Source organism: Caenorhabditis remanei, chromosome X (genome assembly GCF_010183535.1).
Source record: "Caenorhabditis remanei strain PX506 chromosome X, whole genome shotgun sequence".
NCBI classification, from domain to species: domain Eukaryota; kingdom Metazoa; phylum Nematoda; class Chromadorea; order Rhabditida; family Rhabditidae; genus Caenorhabditis; species Caenorhabditis remanei.
The window spans coordinates 7,619,528-7,634,729 of NC_071333.1; the positions used below are offsets into that span (position 1 = coordinate 7,619,528).

Genomic DNA, 15,202 nt, shown 5'->3' on the forward strand with positions numbered 1-15,202 from the left:
TCCCCCATGCCACATTCACAAAGACGGATACTGGTAAATTGAAGTTTATAATGTTGAATACATTCCAATAGTTTTTTCCAGGCTTCAATATCTATAAATTTTGCTGTACTCTCAGGATTCCAACTTGCTCGTAACTTTTTCTTATTTCTTGTAATGCAACAACCGTGTCTTAGCCAAGTGACTACTGTTTCATGTAAACTTCAAGAGTTTCCTCTAATTTTCTGTTACATTCATTGTGCTGCAACGTTTTTCCTGTTAGGAGTTCAATGCAATTTTCTGAAGTTGTAAGTTGAAAAATAAGTTTTAACATCAGGTATATTTCTTCAGAAAGCCAATTGACAAACTCCCTATGAAATGGTATTTGACTTGCTCAGTTTGGCAAAGTACTGTCGCAGCTGCAAGTGTCGCTTTAGCACTGTTATTCACTGCATTTGATCAAGACTTAGAAAACGAGCCGATGAACAAATGTTCAATTCTTCTCGCTGTCTCGCAATCTTTTCTGACATTCTCTCTTCTGACACTTCTGATTTTACTTCACGCTTTTGGATTCATACTCATCATGATAGCATCCATACTACAGAGAAACAAGTGAGTAAACGCGAAATTTTGGTGAATCCAATTTTGTTTGCAGGAAAAGTTGGATAGCGTTCACAATATTCTCCTTAAAAGAAATTCTTCAATACGAGACTTTAGCATGGCAAATATCTCTCTTTGTCTCGGGATGCGTAGTGTTATATCGACATGTTTTAAGGGAAACATGTGATGAGGTATGTGATTTCCATCATGGTATTATTTGAAAACAAACAGGACAAAAATACTTTCAGTGTGCGGTTGTCATTCTGGAATTGGCGTTTTTAATATTGCCTCTACTGATATCATTTGTTCATCCTCTGTATTTAATCTGGTAAGTCCAAAACTTCATTCACGAGAAAAGACAAAAGTTCATTGTTCAATTACTTTTTGTATTTATCTATTCTCTAAGAAAGCAAACAACCATTTTAATTCAAACCACTATCACAACAATTTTAATCCTATAAATCAGTACTTTTTTACGATGAAAAACTGATAAAAATCTAGTCATGAAATTCTTTGTCTTTTCTTCGTACACTACTGTAGATATTACCTGAAGTTTGATTTTAGGTACGTTCTACCCATGCGAGATGCTGCAACTAGAACATTCCCGTGCATGTTATCAGCGTTGCCTGAGTACTCACTGGTACCACCACAAGTTCCATCAGCGAGCACTTCAGCAAGTAAGTTTTCACTTACTTCTGGATATAGTCAATGTCATATATTCCAGCATTCCCACTCCAAAGCCCCCGCACTGATCTCACTCCAAGTGATACTCTGGCAAATGAATTCAAGAAGAAGCTATCATCATTATCACCTAAAGTGGTGATTGAAGAAGAAGATATCGCTGCTTGTGAATGGCCGACTGATCCGCTGTAAAATCTAAAGAAAAACGAAAAATCCGTTGTAAAAATTGTTTCTGTCTTTCTTCTCTCTTTCTCTTTCACGCCCTTTTTATATAGTGCTTTTTTCAATTTTCTCTATTTCACTAAGTAGCAATTTATTTGCGACAAATAAACTTATATTTTTCACAACTTGAACGGTTATTGAACTGGGAATGTGAAGTTTTCTGGAGCGAAGAGAAAATGTGGAAGATTAACTTTGGAGTGATTCAAAAATATGGGAAAAATTAATTATACCGGGTACGGAATTTTTGACAAAAAGGGGTAGGGCTTTTTCAAGATCTAAAGCTCTAGTCTACAAAAAAAGGAACTGAAAAATATAGGGTGTTTAGAACTGAAATTACACCAATATGGCGTTAGACAATTGCGGGCACTTATTTAAAATGTCGTATGAGAAAAAAATAAAAGAGAGAGTGAAAAAAGGTAATACTTGGAAGAATATATACATTTCACGATCAATCATAAATTAAAAAGATATTAGGTAAATCGATCCTTTGTTAAATGACGTTCTACGGCACGCTCCTCTTGTGGTGACAAGTCCAAGATTCGACCAATATTGTAGATATTGGCAAGTTGGCTGTGTCGATCACTGAAAGACATAAAAACTAGTTAAACAACTGAAATACATGTACGTACCTCAATATGAATGTGAGAAGTGCATCCTTTGCTTCTACATCCAATCCGTTCTGGAATGACTCAGAACTGCTTCCGGCACTTGGTAGATTTCCTGCAGCGGCAAGTACGGAGGCGCGAGCTGAAAAAGTTGTAAGTTATAGAGTGGTTTTAATCGAAAATAGATTACGTTGCATTTTGCGATGGGTGATGACCGATCCGGTTGGCGATTTTCGATGACTGTTGATGATCTGATTCTGCTTACAAATAAGCATATCTCTCTCCCGCAGCTCGTTCTCAAGGTGGAGAACTTTTCTATCGAACTGAAATTCAAAAGTTCAGAATTTGTCTCAAAAGTCTCACAAGAGTGAATAATCCTCTTACAGTATCTGCCAGTTTTGCCATGCTAGTTTGATTCAAAATAAGTTTCTGTTTGTTGAGTTCGCGTTGCAAATCCTCGATTTCCATAGACATTTGTGCTTCTCTTGACAGGAAACGGTCACGTTCCATGTTTTTCATTTTGTAAAGCGTGGCCTCCTCAATCGCCTTATCTCGAAGTTTGGTCACATCACTCAATTTTTTGGTGATAGCATCAAGCTCTTCTCTGAAACGGATATTACATAGATTTCGTATGATTAATGATTTATTGTTACCTGAGACTCTCAATAATCTCCTTTTGACGCTGAGAAATAAGTCTTTGCGAGTCAACGTCATCTCTCAAGTTGCTTTCACTGACAGACAAATTGGCAACTCGTTCTTTGAGAGCTGCGAGCTCCTGGTCTTTCTTCTGCACAATTTCGCAAAGCTCATCAATTTCCGAAGTGAGTTCAGTGTATTGCTGAAAGTGATGTCATTGTACATACATAATGGTTTTATCACTAGAAGAGCCTTGAACTTCCGGCGTTGGCGCCTGGCTACCGTTTCTTATCTTATTAATGTTGTAATGGGAATTGTAGAAAGAAGGGCAAGTATGGTTGTTGAATAAAAAAGGCATACAAAAATAACACCAAATGATACCTGTTCAGCTTCAACCTCGATCCCATCAATAGTTTGCTGAGACTCCTCCAGTTCTTTCTCGAGTTTGGAATTGATTTTCAGAAGTTCCTGGAACAAGAAATTACAGAATCTTTAAAAAGAATAAATTGCGAACCAAAGAAAACAATGCATTTATGACACTCACCTTTTCTCCATGCTTCACTTTTTCCAAGTCAGCTTGAAGTTTACCAATTTCCACTTGAAGACTTTCCATGACTACCGGAAGGTGTCGATCAACAAGAATGAACGAGTCGCTGTCCGTCTACAAAATTCAAATTTTGAATACAAAATGCGTTGTCGGAATTTTGCATAACCGTCACATCTGCACTCCGCCCTCCGTCACAAAGACAGATTGATGGAAAAAACATCTGCTCGGGCAAGAGGTAAAAGAAAAAACATATGTTCATGTTCTCCGGGCGCTAGCATTAAAATTTCAAAACGGCCGGAGGTGGCGAAACTAATAAACTAATAAAATATTATCAGACAAGAGAAAAAGAGTGTTATCAGTTCTTCTTAAATAATTCCAGTGTTACCAGCCACACTGGTGAATGTGATCGAAAACGGACAGAAGAAGAAAAAAAAACGAATATAAAATCGGAATTGGCAAAGAGTCAATTAGGCTTGAGGCCAAAGAGGGAGAGGAAAGAGGGACACCATGATAACATGATAATGATCAATTTGGAGGGAAAACAAGAAAATGAACGGGTGGACGGAGAAAAGAGGGGGGAAATGGACGAACGATAAGAAAGATGATCCATGATCCGTCATCAAGAACTTACACGCCGACAGATATACGAGACGACAAATCTTTTTTTCCGAAAATTTTATTCGTCATGAATCATTTGAATGGCGTAGAAAAAGCGGACACACTATACCGTAAAAGCCGAAAGAAATAATTTGAAAGAGTAGGTCATCTGTGAAAAACCCATTGTACTACCACTGAACACGAGTACTATTGTACATCAGAAAAATAATATATCGACAGTGGTATATGGGTTACATAATGACAGTAGCGGGGTGTAGTAGTGTCAGAGGGCGGTATCCCAACTAATTCGCATATTATAGCTACAGGTGTACGTTGCTATCGCGCAGGTTGCCATTGGCCCCCGCAACAGCATGAAGACGGAGAAAAAGTCTCCACAAGCAATGATGAGAAAATCAAACAATAGCTTTTGCTTTGACATTTCTTCCCTTTTTTCATGTTACATTGCAGTTTTCGGCCATACACTGAGACCGTTGAAAAAAAAGAGGAGAAACGATTCATCAAACTTATTCAACTTGACGTTTTTACGCGATTTATTTATCTGTTTAAGCCGTTGCCAACTTAAAAAATAAAACGTGACAAAAACAGGAACAAAAACGCAGACAAAGAAGTTGGCGGAAAATTCAAAACCGAATGTGAATGTGGTAGAAATTTGCATAATCAGGGAAGAGTGTTCAAAAGAAGAAATAAAAGACACAAACTCACGGTTCTTTTTTCTCCCATCTTTTGTGTTAAAACGGCACGGAACATTGATTGAAAGAAAGTGTAGATAATAGGAATTAATTTCATTTAAAGGTGAGCGAAACCGTGGGTGGCGGATAATGACACACCAGTCAAAAAGAGGAAGAATGAGTGTGAGAACAAGAACATCTGGAGAAAAGTTTTTTGGAAGTTAGTAGTATAGCTACTAGTGATTCCGATCGGTTGAAAAAACGGGCAAAAAGAGAACACAGGGTGTCAAGGAACAATTCGGAAGGAAATACTACAGTTTCGCAACTAGTGGTCAGTAGAAATGGAAAATGCGAGACGAAGGAAAAGCATTTTTGTACATTTCTAGTTTCTAAGAACTGAGAAGCTACAAAATAGAAATGTTGATGTATAATTTTGAAATAGTGTACTTAAAGGAAATCTTGAGATTTGGTGAGCACCAGCGTGGTCAAAAACCTACTCAAACAACTTCTTGAGGTAAAAATAACAAGTGCCAGTAAATTAGACGTTTAAATTTTCCGCTTAAATGGCGTTTTGTTCAAGCAAATAAGTTAGACTACTGAATACGACCTAATATTTCGAAAATGAATCAAACAACAAACTTTTCAAAATTTCCAAAAATACTGAACACGGGCGTAACCTCAGTTCCCCCTCCGCACAGGAACTCATAAGCCTACATATATACACACTTGCTCAGTTCGAGTCACACACACGAAGATAGAAGCAGAAAAATAGTTCAAATAGTGAAGTGAGCGCGCGAAAACAAAATATTCGTGAACAAGTGGCCTTGTGTTTATGAGTGAAGCGAGGAAGGTGTTGTGTCCAGGGGTGACGCCAGTCGTCAGTTCAACACAGTCTTCTTTCCGGGAGAGAAATGGATGGGAGGTGAATGACTATTTAGGGGAGAGGACTGTCACCGAATTTCAAACGAAATTAATCGAGTCTACTGCGTTGCTTTGCCCAAAATCGTAAAATAAAAATACAGTTTTCATTTCTTTCAATTCACTTACAAGGTCTCAAAAATCGTTTTTCTCCTTTCTTTTTCATTTAAAACGATTCTCATCATAAACTTTCTCTACTCACTTGAACTAATTGAAATGTTAAACTGTTGATGAAATTGAAAAGTGAAAAAAAGGAAAAAACCAGGCGTTGAGAAGAAATTTGAAAGGAACGGGAAAAAAGAAAGAAATGGAAAAGGTTACCGTGAAATGTACACATAATGTAGAATGATTAAGAGACCCGACTCCGAACAGTTTTTTTCTCAAATTTATTGACATTGATGGGGAGAGGAAACGAAGAGCCTTGTTGGAACCCGCTTCTAGTGTTTATTCATTTAAAATCAGATGAGTTTTCTAACAGAAACTTGCCCATCATCAAATGTGTTTGTTTACCAGATGTGAAAGTTCAACAAAACGTTTGAACTTTTAAAACAAGAAGCTACGAGAGACGTTTTTTTTGTTTCTAAGAGACAGCGGGGGCGACTACGACAGCAATAAACAAGAATAAAATCGGCATGGTGAAATAGTGAGTGGAATATGAAATATCACAAAGAAACAAACGTCTATGCTTCTCTTCTTTTTCATAGATTTGCTTTTGAATTCAAGAAATCAGAATATTGAGATTTCTGAGAAAACAGTTGGGAAGAAATGTGAAATAGAAAACAGAAGGCAAGAAGAGAACAAAAAACAGGGCGTAACCAGAAGGACTAAAAAATTTACTAACTGATTCGGTGACAAGAACTTTGTTAAATTGAGCGGAAAATGATTAATTGCTACCGTATCTATATCATATACGCTTTCAAAAGAAAAAAATGAAAAAATCTAGGATATTTGTTGTGTTTGTTTTTGCGGGGGAAGAAAATAACTCAAGTGTTTGATTTCTATTTGAATATTCTGCGCTTTCTATTTTTTTGTTGAATTGTTTTACCGAAGAAAAAATCTTGCTTCTTCACAAATATCTGAATTTTGTGAAAGACCATACCTGAACAGTTTGGTCATGACATGAAGAGGTCACCACACCAGTGTCCATCACACTTTTCCTCTTTTTCTCGGCGGCCATTTTCTTTCCAACGAGATAGGCGCTCATCTGTTGTTCTTCGTCTCGTCTGAAGGAAATAGTACTATTTGAATGACCATGACTCAGAAGGCGTTGTCCGTTTATGTTTATCTCGGGTCCCCTTCCCTCTTTCCCCAACATTTTTCTCACTTATTGCGGTCGTATTTAGACATTGAACAACAACAGTAGGTGAATTAGGAAGTTCAATTAAAAATGTTCAGAAAGAAAACTAGGACCGGGTACTGTATGGTGGAGAGAGGAGACGAAAAGAGGGAAAACTATATTTGATGTATGGTTAAAAAGGAGTGGTGAGTGGATGTAACAAGAAAACTTTTTTATGTACAGTACTGTTGTAATGTGATAGGATTCTCAAAATTTATGACCTTCCTGCCCTATCATCAATCCCCCTATCAATATTTGCCAGTTGGTTCATGATATTCTCCAAAACTTTTCCCACACCCCTTTTTCTTTGGCAGGCAAAAACCTATCAGTCACAGTTGTCATCAACCACACCCATATCTCTATCCATTGCATGAAATACAACTTGATGGTCAAGGGCTTGTCCTGTTTTTTTTTCTACACTCACCCGAATGCATTGATAGCCGCGACCAGCTGTTCGACTTCTGCAGAAATCTGCTTCACTGCAAGCAAATCGTCATCGAATTCGTCGTCAACACTATCTAGTTCATCCTCATCAGTCTCGTTAGACGGATACCTCTCGATAATTGAGTTCCGTAATGCTTGTGTCGCTTTCTCGTCGTGTACATTATTACTTGAAACCGGCTCAGCAAACTCGAAACTTTCTGATGACGTAGAGGATGATAGGCTTTCTTCTTTTCCAGATGAGTAACCATCAAAATCAACTTTCACTTCATGCGCTGAACATTCAGAGAGAATGTCGTCGTCAGTAGCTGGAGAGGTTTTCACCTCATCAGAAATAACGAGTGTTGGCATCGGTTCATTGTCAGTTGTTTCCTGGTTTGAAGAAAAATGTGGTTCTTCATATTTCTCTATTTCTTCGGAGGGAACAGTGATTTCAGTTTGAGCCATTGGAGTTTTGGCAACAGTAATTTCAGAGAAACATTCTGGCATTTGCTCGTATAGCATTACTGGTCTGTCCATGACCAGATTTTGAGCATAAGTAGATTCAGCTATTGCGGATGAAACTTCGCAATGCTTGTCAGCCTCTTGCAACTGATTCACTGGAGATTCAGTCTGAGAATAAATCATAAGGTTATCAACTTTCTCAAAGTTTGATGCATCGACATTCATTATCTCAGGGGATTCATCGTCAGCAACATCCGAGAATGGTGCTTCTACAACAATTGATTCTTTTACGAAAATTGATTCTTCGGATGAATTTTCTTCAGTTTCGAGCACTGCTGTTTTTTCCTTTGGATCTTCATTCTTCAATATTTTATCATGTTGAATGCGATTATTAATTTTCGCTAACATTTCTTCAACTTTCCCAGCCATTTCAGCTTTCACATTATTATGAACACATTCTGTGATAACACTGTTTGCAGTCATGTTGTCACAGTTATCAAATGTGTTGACACAAGTCTCAACATCAACAATTGGAGCATCAGTAGAAGTTACATCAGAAGTTTCACTGTCAGAATCCTTATAGAAGAGCTTTTGAAGGGGTTGAACATCAATAGAATCAAAACTTTCGGCAGTTTCAAGTGGGGCGACTTGTTCGATAACGTCTTCGGAGTGTATTGAATTATTGGTTTCTGAGCTGGAGCAAGTTGAAGAGTGCTCCATATTTTCCTGGTCGCTTTCAGTTTTAGGAAATTCAGTCTCAACATATAGCTTCACGTCTTCATCACTTTCAAATGCAATCATTTCTCCGCTATTTTCAATTTCCGTCTCAACTTCATCGTTTTGGTAGGGGGACTCATTATCTGATAAAATAAGCTTCGTCATGTCTTCCTTGAGCCCTTCCACATCAACATTCATCAACTCTTCTACATCCTCCTCTTTTTCTTGAATTGGAGTGCTACGATCTTCATCAGAACTGATATCTTCCAATCCCAGAGTAGTATCTTCTGCCAATATTGGCGTATCAGGTCGTTCGTTTTGGTTGCCACTGACGTCCACCACACCATCCAAAAGCTGTTGAGCGACATCTCGAATGTGAACATCATCCACATCATAGAACTCTTCTTCACTGCTTTCATCGAGAATCTCTCTTTGTGTCATGACCAGAATTCTCGGTTTCTGTAGATACATGATCTGTTTGACTATCGGAGGGGAAATCGCGCGTGGTGTGCTCACTGGTGTTTGTTCTCCAGAATCCATGAGTTTTTGATCTACATCTTCTGGAATATTGATAGTGACATCACCGCCAACTTCACGGGCAATGTCATTGAGGCTTGAGGCTAATGGGGTGGCATATCCTTCACAATCGGAACTCTCAGGACTCTAAAAAAATGATTCAAAAAATTAAATAACTCTAGAAAGAACATCCCACCTTATAGTTTTCTCTGGACGTCTCCGAACCGTAAAGTGAATGCGTATCAGTATCGGTTTCAGAATCCATACTATACCAAGTTTGCTGAAAATACCTGCAACGTTCTAAGAAAAATTATTGAAAAAACTAGGAAGACGCATCGAGAAGTAAACTAACAACGATAAGAGAGTCGTTAGAGGAGGGACAAAAAATGCATTTATCATCTTCTTTACCTTAAGGAAATAAAGAAATAAAGTGTCAACGACGTTAGATAAGAATAAGAGAATAGACGAGCAAGAAACGGGTCGGAATGTATGTATATTTAGAGTTGCTAGAAATACAAAACAAGGGCGTGATGGTGTGGCGCGTCTTCATGTTTCAAAGAAAGAGGGGAGGAATGAGTGATTGCATACGAAGTTTATGGGAAAATCTGTAGTAGTTGCTGTCTGTGGAAAAGAATCAAAGAGAATTGGAAAGGGAGTGTCAGACCCAATCCAGCCCGGGGGCTACTCGTACAGATTCTCTGAAAAAGTATGAAGAGAATAGTACGGATAGATATGTCTATTATTCCTCTACTCGCGTACCTAATCGCATTGAATCAAGTCAACTACGTGTCTGAATGTGAGAAATAGAAAATTCAACAAAAAGCACCAACACAGAAAATTATTGTTTGTGTACACAACATAACACAACTCAACCAATTGAGAACCAAACCAATTTTTTGTTGGTAAATGTTTGTGTTTAAAGTGAGTTGGCCAATATGAACATGCTATTCTATCAAGAACCCTAAAGAAATATATGTTTTTCCGTATGAGTAATATATCTGTGATTCTTTTCGCTTCCATTTTCTATCTGGCGTCAGAAATATCAACAATTGAATTGTATACAAGTAAAAACAGGCTTTTGTTGACAAACGGCATGGCCTGAGCATGTATACAGGCCACAAGACAGGAATGGGAGGAACAATAAAATCTCAGAGTTCCAGGAGTTTGTAAAATAGAAATCAAAAAACTGAAAGGCAGATAGGAAAGTTTGTCAAAGCAAATCATTTTTGGGCTATAAACAAACTACAGCAAGTTAAGTATTCAAAATCTGAATTCTTGAGAAAAAATTATTTGTATTATACGACCTTGCCTGAGAAAAATCCAAACATTCTGGATCATATGTGTTTTCAAGGGGCGATGAATGATAGAATCGTAAAATAGTGATGTAGAGTGGATTGACACAAAAGAATCGGACGGACGCCTTTTCTTCCGCACAAAAGAGAGATATGATTATGCCTGTGGCTTTCATACGGGACATACGGGTCTTGATGGGCGAAAATGGATATATTCTATGAATATATAAAGAAGATGATAGGGTGGACCTAGCAGTGTCTTCCCTAAAAACGCAGCCTCTTTCTTATCAGCCTATGATGATTGAAGGGGTTTTTCCAGTGATGGGTTGATTGTCTATTGTGGGTGTTACATTAAAATAAGAATAAAACAACGTTAGTTTTACAGTTGGACACGTAAAAGGGGGAGGCTTACGAAAAGGAAACGTGAAAGAAGCGGGGAGGTATTGGAAGGGAGCGGAAGAACTGGATTGGTTGAGGCAAAAGGCAAAGGCGAAATGTTATGATTAGGGCGAGAAAACATGAGAAAAACTAAAAGGTTCCGGGAACTAATAGGTAGTACAAAAAGAGTATTAACGAGAGAAATAATGATGAAGAAAGAGACAGTAACTAAGTCTACTCGTTTTCTTCATAGTCGAATGATCTGATCCGACCGACATCTAATTTAAATGCATGAATGATTGCAAATCAAACAAGTCGAGAAATGGGATAGGGAAAGAGAAAGAGTAAATGATAACCTTGAGTGATTGAATGCATACACTTCTTTTAGAACATTTTGTCTGTCGTGTCAAACGCGAAGACATAAGATACTCTACAGTTCTCAATTTCATTCAAAATAATATTTCTGAGTGTCTAGATTATCAAAAATTGGTCACTAACATCCCATTCAAAATACGTAAAATCAAAAGAATCTAAAAATTTTGGTGTTCATATTTTAAGGTCACACTATCTTACAAAACTGAGGTTTGAATTGTAATAGTAACTAAATGGGCTTGTAAATTCAAAATCATTTCTAATTCCATCAAATCAATGAACCCTTCTAACCTAAATTAAAACACTAGATCTAAAGACTGGGTGAATTTTAAGAAATCTAGCAATACCGTCATAAAACCAAACCACACTGCCTCGAATTCATTTTTAAAACTGGGATTAGAAAATTTCATTCATTTAATGAAATTGAAAATTATCTTAAATTTACGAGCGCACATTAAGTTACAAAACGTTTGATTAGAAATTCGTCCACAGTTTCGTAAGATAACCTAACCTCAAAATATCAGACATGAAACAAAAATCAACTGCGGAAACAAGATGTCTAATAGCAATCAAAAAGCTAACCTGCCACTGTTTTTGATATTGACATGAGCCAATAAAATTTATAAAATTTCATCTATCAAAACAAACAATTTCAGTTGCTTTTTCAAAAGTAAACAGGACAGAAGGATCAAAATCAACTACTCTGAAAAAAAGAGGCTACTTAGTTGAAGTGTTTTTCAGAACAACGCCTCCTGAAAACAACACCCAGAATGAGATATTGAACATTCAGTACATATTTGGAAATGGCAACCACGCAGAAAACGCCCAGAAACACAAAACCAGCAATACTCTTTTTTTTTTTGAATGCCTACTCATAGTTTTTTCTTCTTATTTTCTTTCCCCCTCGCAAGAATGACGTTTTTTAACCACTTCCAAATGATCACTTCCCACCGAACTGTGTGAAAAAAAGCTTCTTTGACAAACCATATGATTGTGGTCGATGGCGGCGGAGGCAGCAAAGAAATAACTGTTTGTCCTTATGATTTATTGAGAAAATGTCTCACATAAACCAATTCTAATTCTGTCTGATTCTTTTTTCATATTCAGCACTAACAATTGAACACTAACAAGTTTGGAGAATGATAGCTATGATGAGAAACATTTAGCAAAGCATTAAACAAAATTAGAAAACAATTATTAATAATCATAATGACAAGAGTTGTTGTGAGCGATGAAAACTCTCGAGAGGTCTCCTTTGTTAGGATAGTCGCCACTGAACAGGGTGACACCACTAACTGCAGGAATTATTTCGAGACTTCGGAAAAACGACTGAAGGAACGGCCCGCTTCCGAGATTAAGGAGATGGAAAATGACGTCTGCATCCGGATGCATCTCGTACATCACTCCCGAGAACACACGAAGGGCTGACATGGCAATACTGGGTGAGTCAGCATACAGAGGCGCTACTTTGAAGACGTTTTCTTCTGAAAAAAAATTGGCCATAGGGTTTGAAAAAAGACAAACAGACAGTACACACCTTCAAGTGATGTTTTCACAGCAGAAATGTGAGCAATGATGTTGTGATGTCCGTCAAACAAAACTATTCCGAAAACAAACGCAAGTTTGTAGTAATGCTCCAAAAACTCTCCACGCCTTCTTCCATTCACACTGCTGTCGTACTCGACCAATTGATTCCATTCAGATGGTGTTAGGTGGTTCACAAGCTTGAAGTTCTGAAAAATCGGAAGTATTGATTTTAAAGAAAGCAAACATTAAGAATACTCACATCGCCACTCAATTTCTCCATAGACGCATGATACTCTGCAACTTTCATTTTGTAGTTCTCCAGCGTAGCTCCAACCACTGGTGTCGCTTTTTTCTTGTATTTCTCTACCATACTTGGAACTGAAACAGTTTTAGTTTTAAAATTTTATAAAAGATTTCATCATTTTTACCGCCTCTGAGACCAAGTACGTGATCAGTTGGCATTCGAGAGATAGCAATATCCCAGATAACAGAACCAACTCCTTTTCCTCTGTGTTCTGGAGCCAAAAGGAAGAATCCCATGAAACAAATTTTGTCGTATTCATTCCAAATGACACATCCGACAAAGTCTTGTTCTGCTGAAACCAAACACATTGACTTGTCTAGTAGTGAACAGAAAGAAACTCACGAGTCTTAGAAACAGCCCATACACTGCGAGTAGATCCAATTGATGGTGTGATAGCAGTCACTGAGTTGTCATCAGATGTCCATCCTTCAGTATCCACGAGATGTTTCCATTGCTTCCAAAGATGGTTACTCGGTTCTGGATTCTCAACGATGTCGTATTCAACTCCACTCATCCCGTTTTTTAATTGGTCTGAAAAATGAGATATTGGAAAAAAGTAACGATTAAATATTTGAAAACACAAGTGCACGTTCAATTTGTTTGAATGGTATAGTAAAATTTTAGGATCTGAAATCGAGAACATTTGTCAGTTTTTTGAGAAATCATTCATGTTTTCTTGAAGGAATGTAAAAGCATAAACAATAGAATTTCGGAGCAAAGAACAAACTTTCAAATCTTCCACCAACCAAAGTGTCTCTCTCGTCCCAAAAGCACGAAACGTTCAATCTTAGTGTGAAATAAAACACTTTTAGTCTTTTCTATCTGCCAAAAACTTCCCGGCCCATCTGTCTTTCTTCGAGACAGCAAAAAAAAACGCAAAAGATTAATCAGAAAAAGTGGGAAATAGAACAAAACGAGACGCAGTGAAAAGTGCAATGCGCTCTTCTCCGTTGGCAGGAAAGAGCAGTAAGAAAATGTGCTGCCAACACATATAGTCGTTTTTGCTGCTCAACCAACCACACTCTTCCTTTTTCTTAAATGTCTTTCTAAAATGGTTGGAACGAAGGAAAAAAGTGTTTGCAGACAGGAAAGGAAACACTCAAAAAGAAGAAAACTGAGGAAAACGAGAAAAAAAATGAGGGAAACTTAAAATATCAGGTTGGGTTGAAAGATACAAAATGGAAATTGATAATAGATACTTTTAATTGAAGGTTGAGACTACTGATAAGAAGAACAAAACGCGCATGGAGTGATACATCATAGTACACGTAGACCCGATCTATCTATTGCTTCAAAAATTGGTTTCTTGTACTTTTGAAGAGAGAGAAAAGACGAAAAGTACACTCCAAGAACAAAGAGTATCTAGAGTGGAGGCACATGGAATATATCAAATTACTCATTCTTTGGAACAATGTTTCAGTAAAAATTTGAAATGAGAAAATGAAAAAATAACAAAGAGATATTGGAAATATGGCTTTCAATAAATTTTTGATTGGCTCATGTTCTCTTTTGTGCAGTTCAATGACAAGTAGTGGGGTAGGAGCAGGTCAATAGTTTAAAAACTAGAAATTACAATATTGAGGTGTTATAATTGTACAAAGGAACTCCATCAATCAATGAATTCTGACGAAAACGAAGGAGAGAATCAGAGATGCAGAGAGGTCACCAATTTGCCAATACGCCAATTGGTGTGTACTGAAAAACACACAGGTTATGAGAGATAGGATAGAGGTCACCTGTTGTATTAGTAGATCACGTTATTTCTTTCATTTCAATTTGCTCACAAGGAAATGATCCACGAAATTTTGACAAAGCTTTGTCTTAAGATAGATCTGGCCGTCGATTCGCTTTGGGACCTTGTGAACTTGTTTGTTTCGGACGGTTTCTTAAAGTTTAAAATGTTATAAGAAGGTGAAAATGTGGGCTACAAAAAACCAATTGGACAATTTTTCTACTTTTAAACATAGATTGGTACGAATCATACCGTGAAAACCAACAGAACTCGTAAAATCAGAAGGCGATAATTTTTGATAACTAAATTTAGTAAGACTTCCACTGCTAAACATTTTCATTACTGAAAGTTGCTGAAAGTCTAACAACGTTTTCGATTCTAGACAGCGGATTGTCGCAGAGTAATGAATCTCAAAGTTACGTTACTTGCTTTTGTTTAACGTGCTTCAAATTGTATATATACAATAGTACCATATATACAAATCCATAGTTATTGCTGTTAGTTTTCAAAAGCACAGTTTTAATTAGAATATTTGTTTCAATCACCTGATATCAGTAACTTTAACCAAACATCCATTTCCTAATTTTCTACACTTTTGATCTAAAATCCTCTGGACTTGAGTCAACATGTCTCCTAAAAATGTGATGTCACGTGTTTCAGAGAAATCCAATT

The 15,202-nt window shown here is 37.2% G+C and overlaps 4 protein-coding genes across 4 annotated transcripts; 2 read left to right on the forward strand and 2 right to left on the reverse strand.

Annotated features, from left to right (window-relative positions):
• Window positions 1-153: 153 nt before the first annotated feature.
• GCK72_023457 (uncharacterized protein) lies at window positions 154-1,449 on the forward strand (the record flags this gene model as incomplete). Its single annotated transcript, XM_003102616.2, has 6 exons — window positions 154-284; window positions 328-588; window positions 632-767; window positions 825-904; window positions 1,141-1,253; window positions 1,301-1,449. The coding sequence occupies 6 exons, from the start codon at window positions 154-156 to the stop codon at window positions 1,447-1,449; spliced, it is 870 nt and encodes a 289-aa protein (XP_003102664.2).
• A 500-nt stretch (window positions 1,450-1,949) lies between these two features.
• On the reverse strand, window positions 1,950-9,190 carry GCK72_023458 (uncharacterized protein; the record flags this gene model as incomplete). Its single annotated transcript, XM_003102550.2, has 10 exons — window positions 1,950-2,061; window positions 2,109-2,226; window positions 2,275-2,407; window positions 2,469-2,688; window positions 2,738-2,922; window positions 3,102-3,188; window positions 3,265-3,381; window positions 6,571-6,694; window positions 7,232-9,072; window positions 9,122-9,190. The coding sequence occupies 10 exons, from the start codon at window positions 9,188-9,190 to the stop codon at window positions 1,950-1,952; spliced, it is 3,006 nt and encodes a 1,001-aa protein (XP_003102598.2).
• On the forward strand, window positions 7,193-7,495 carry GCK72_023459 (uncharacterized protein; the record flags this gene model as incomplete). Its single annotated transcript, XM_053735406.1, has 1 exon — window positions 7,193-7,495. One exon carries the CDS (start codon window positions 7,193-7,195, stop codon window positions 7,493-7,495), a length of 303 nt encoding a protein of 100 aa, XP_053578972.1.
• A 2,974-nt stretch (window positions 9,191-12,164) lies between the features above and the next one.
• On the reverse strand, window positions 12,165-13,312 carry GCK72_023460 (uncharacterized protein; the record flags this gene model as incomplete). Its single annotated transcript, XM_003102634.2, has 5 exons — window positions 12,165-12,451; window positions 12,505-12,700; window positions 12,754-12,872; window positions 12,923-13,090; window positions 13,141-13,312. 5 exons carry the CDS (start codon window positions 13,310-13,312, stop codon window positions 12,165-12,167), a joined length of 942 nt encoding a protein of 313 aa, XP_003102682.2.
• Window positions 13,313-15,202: the final 1,890 nt, after the last annotated feature.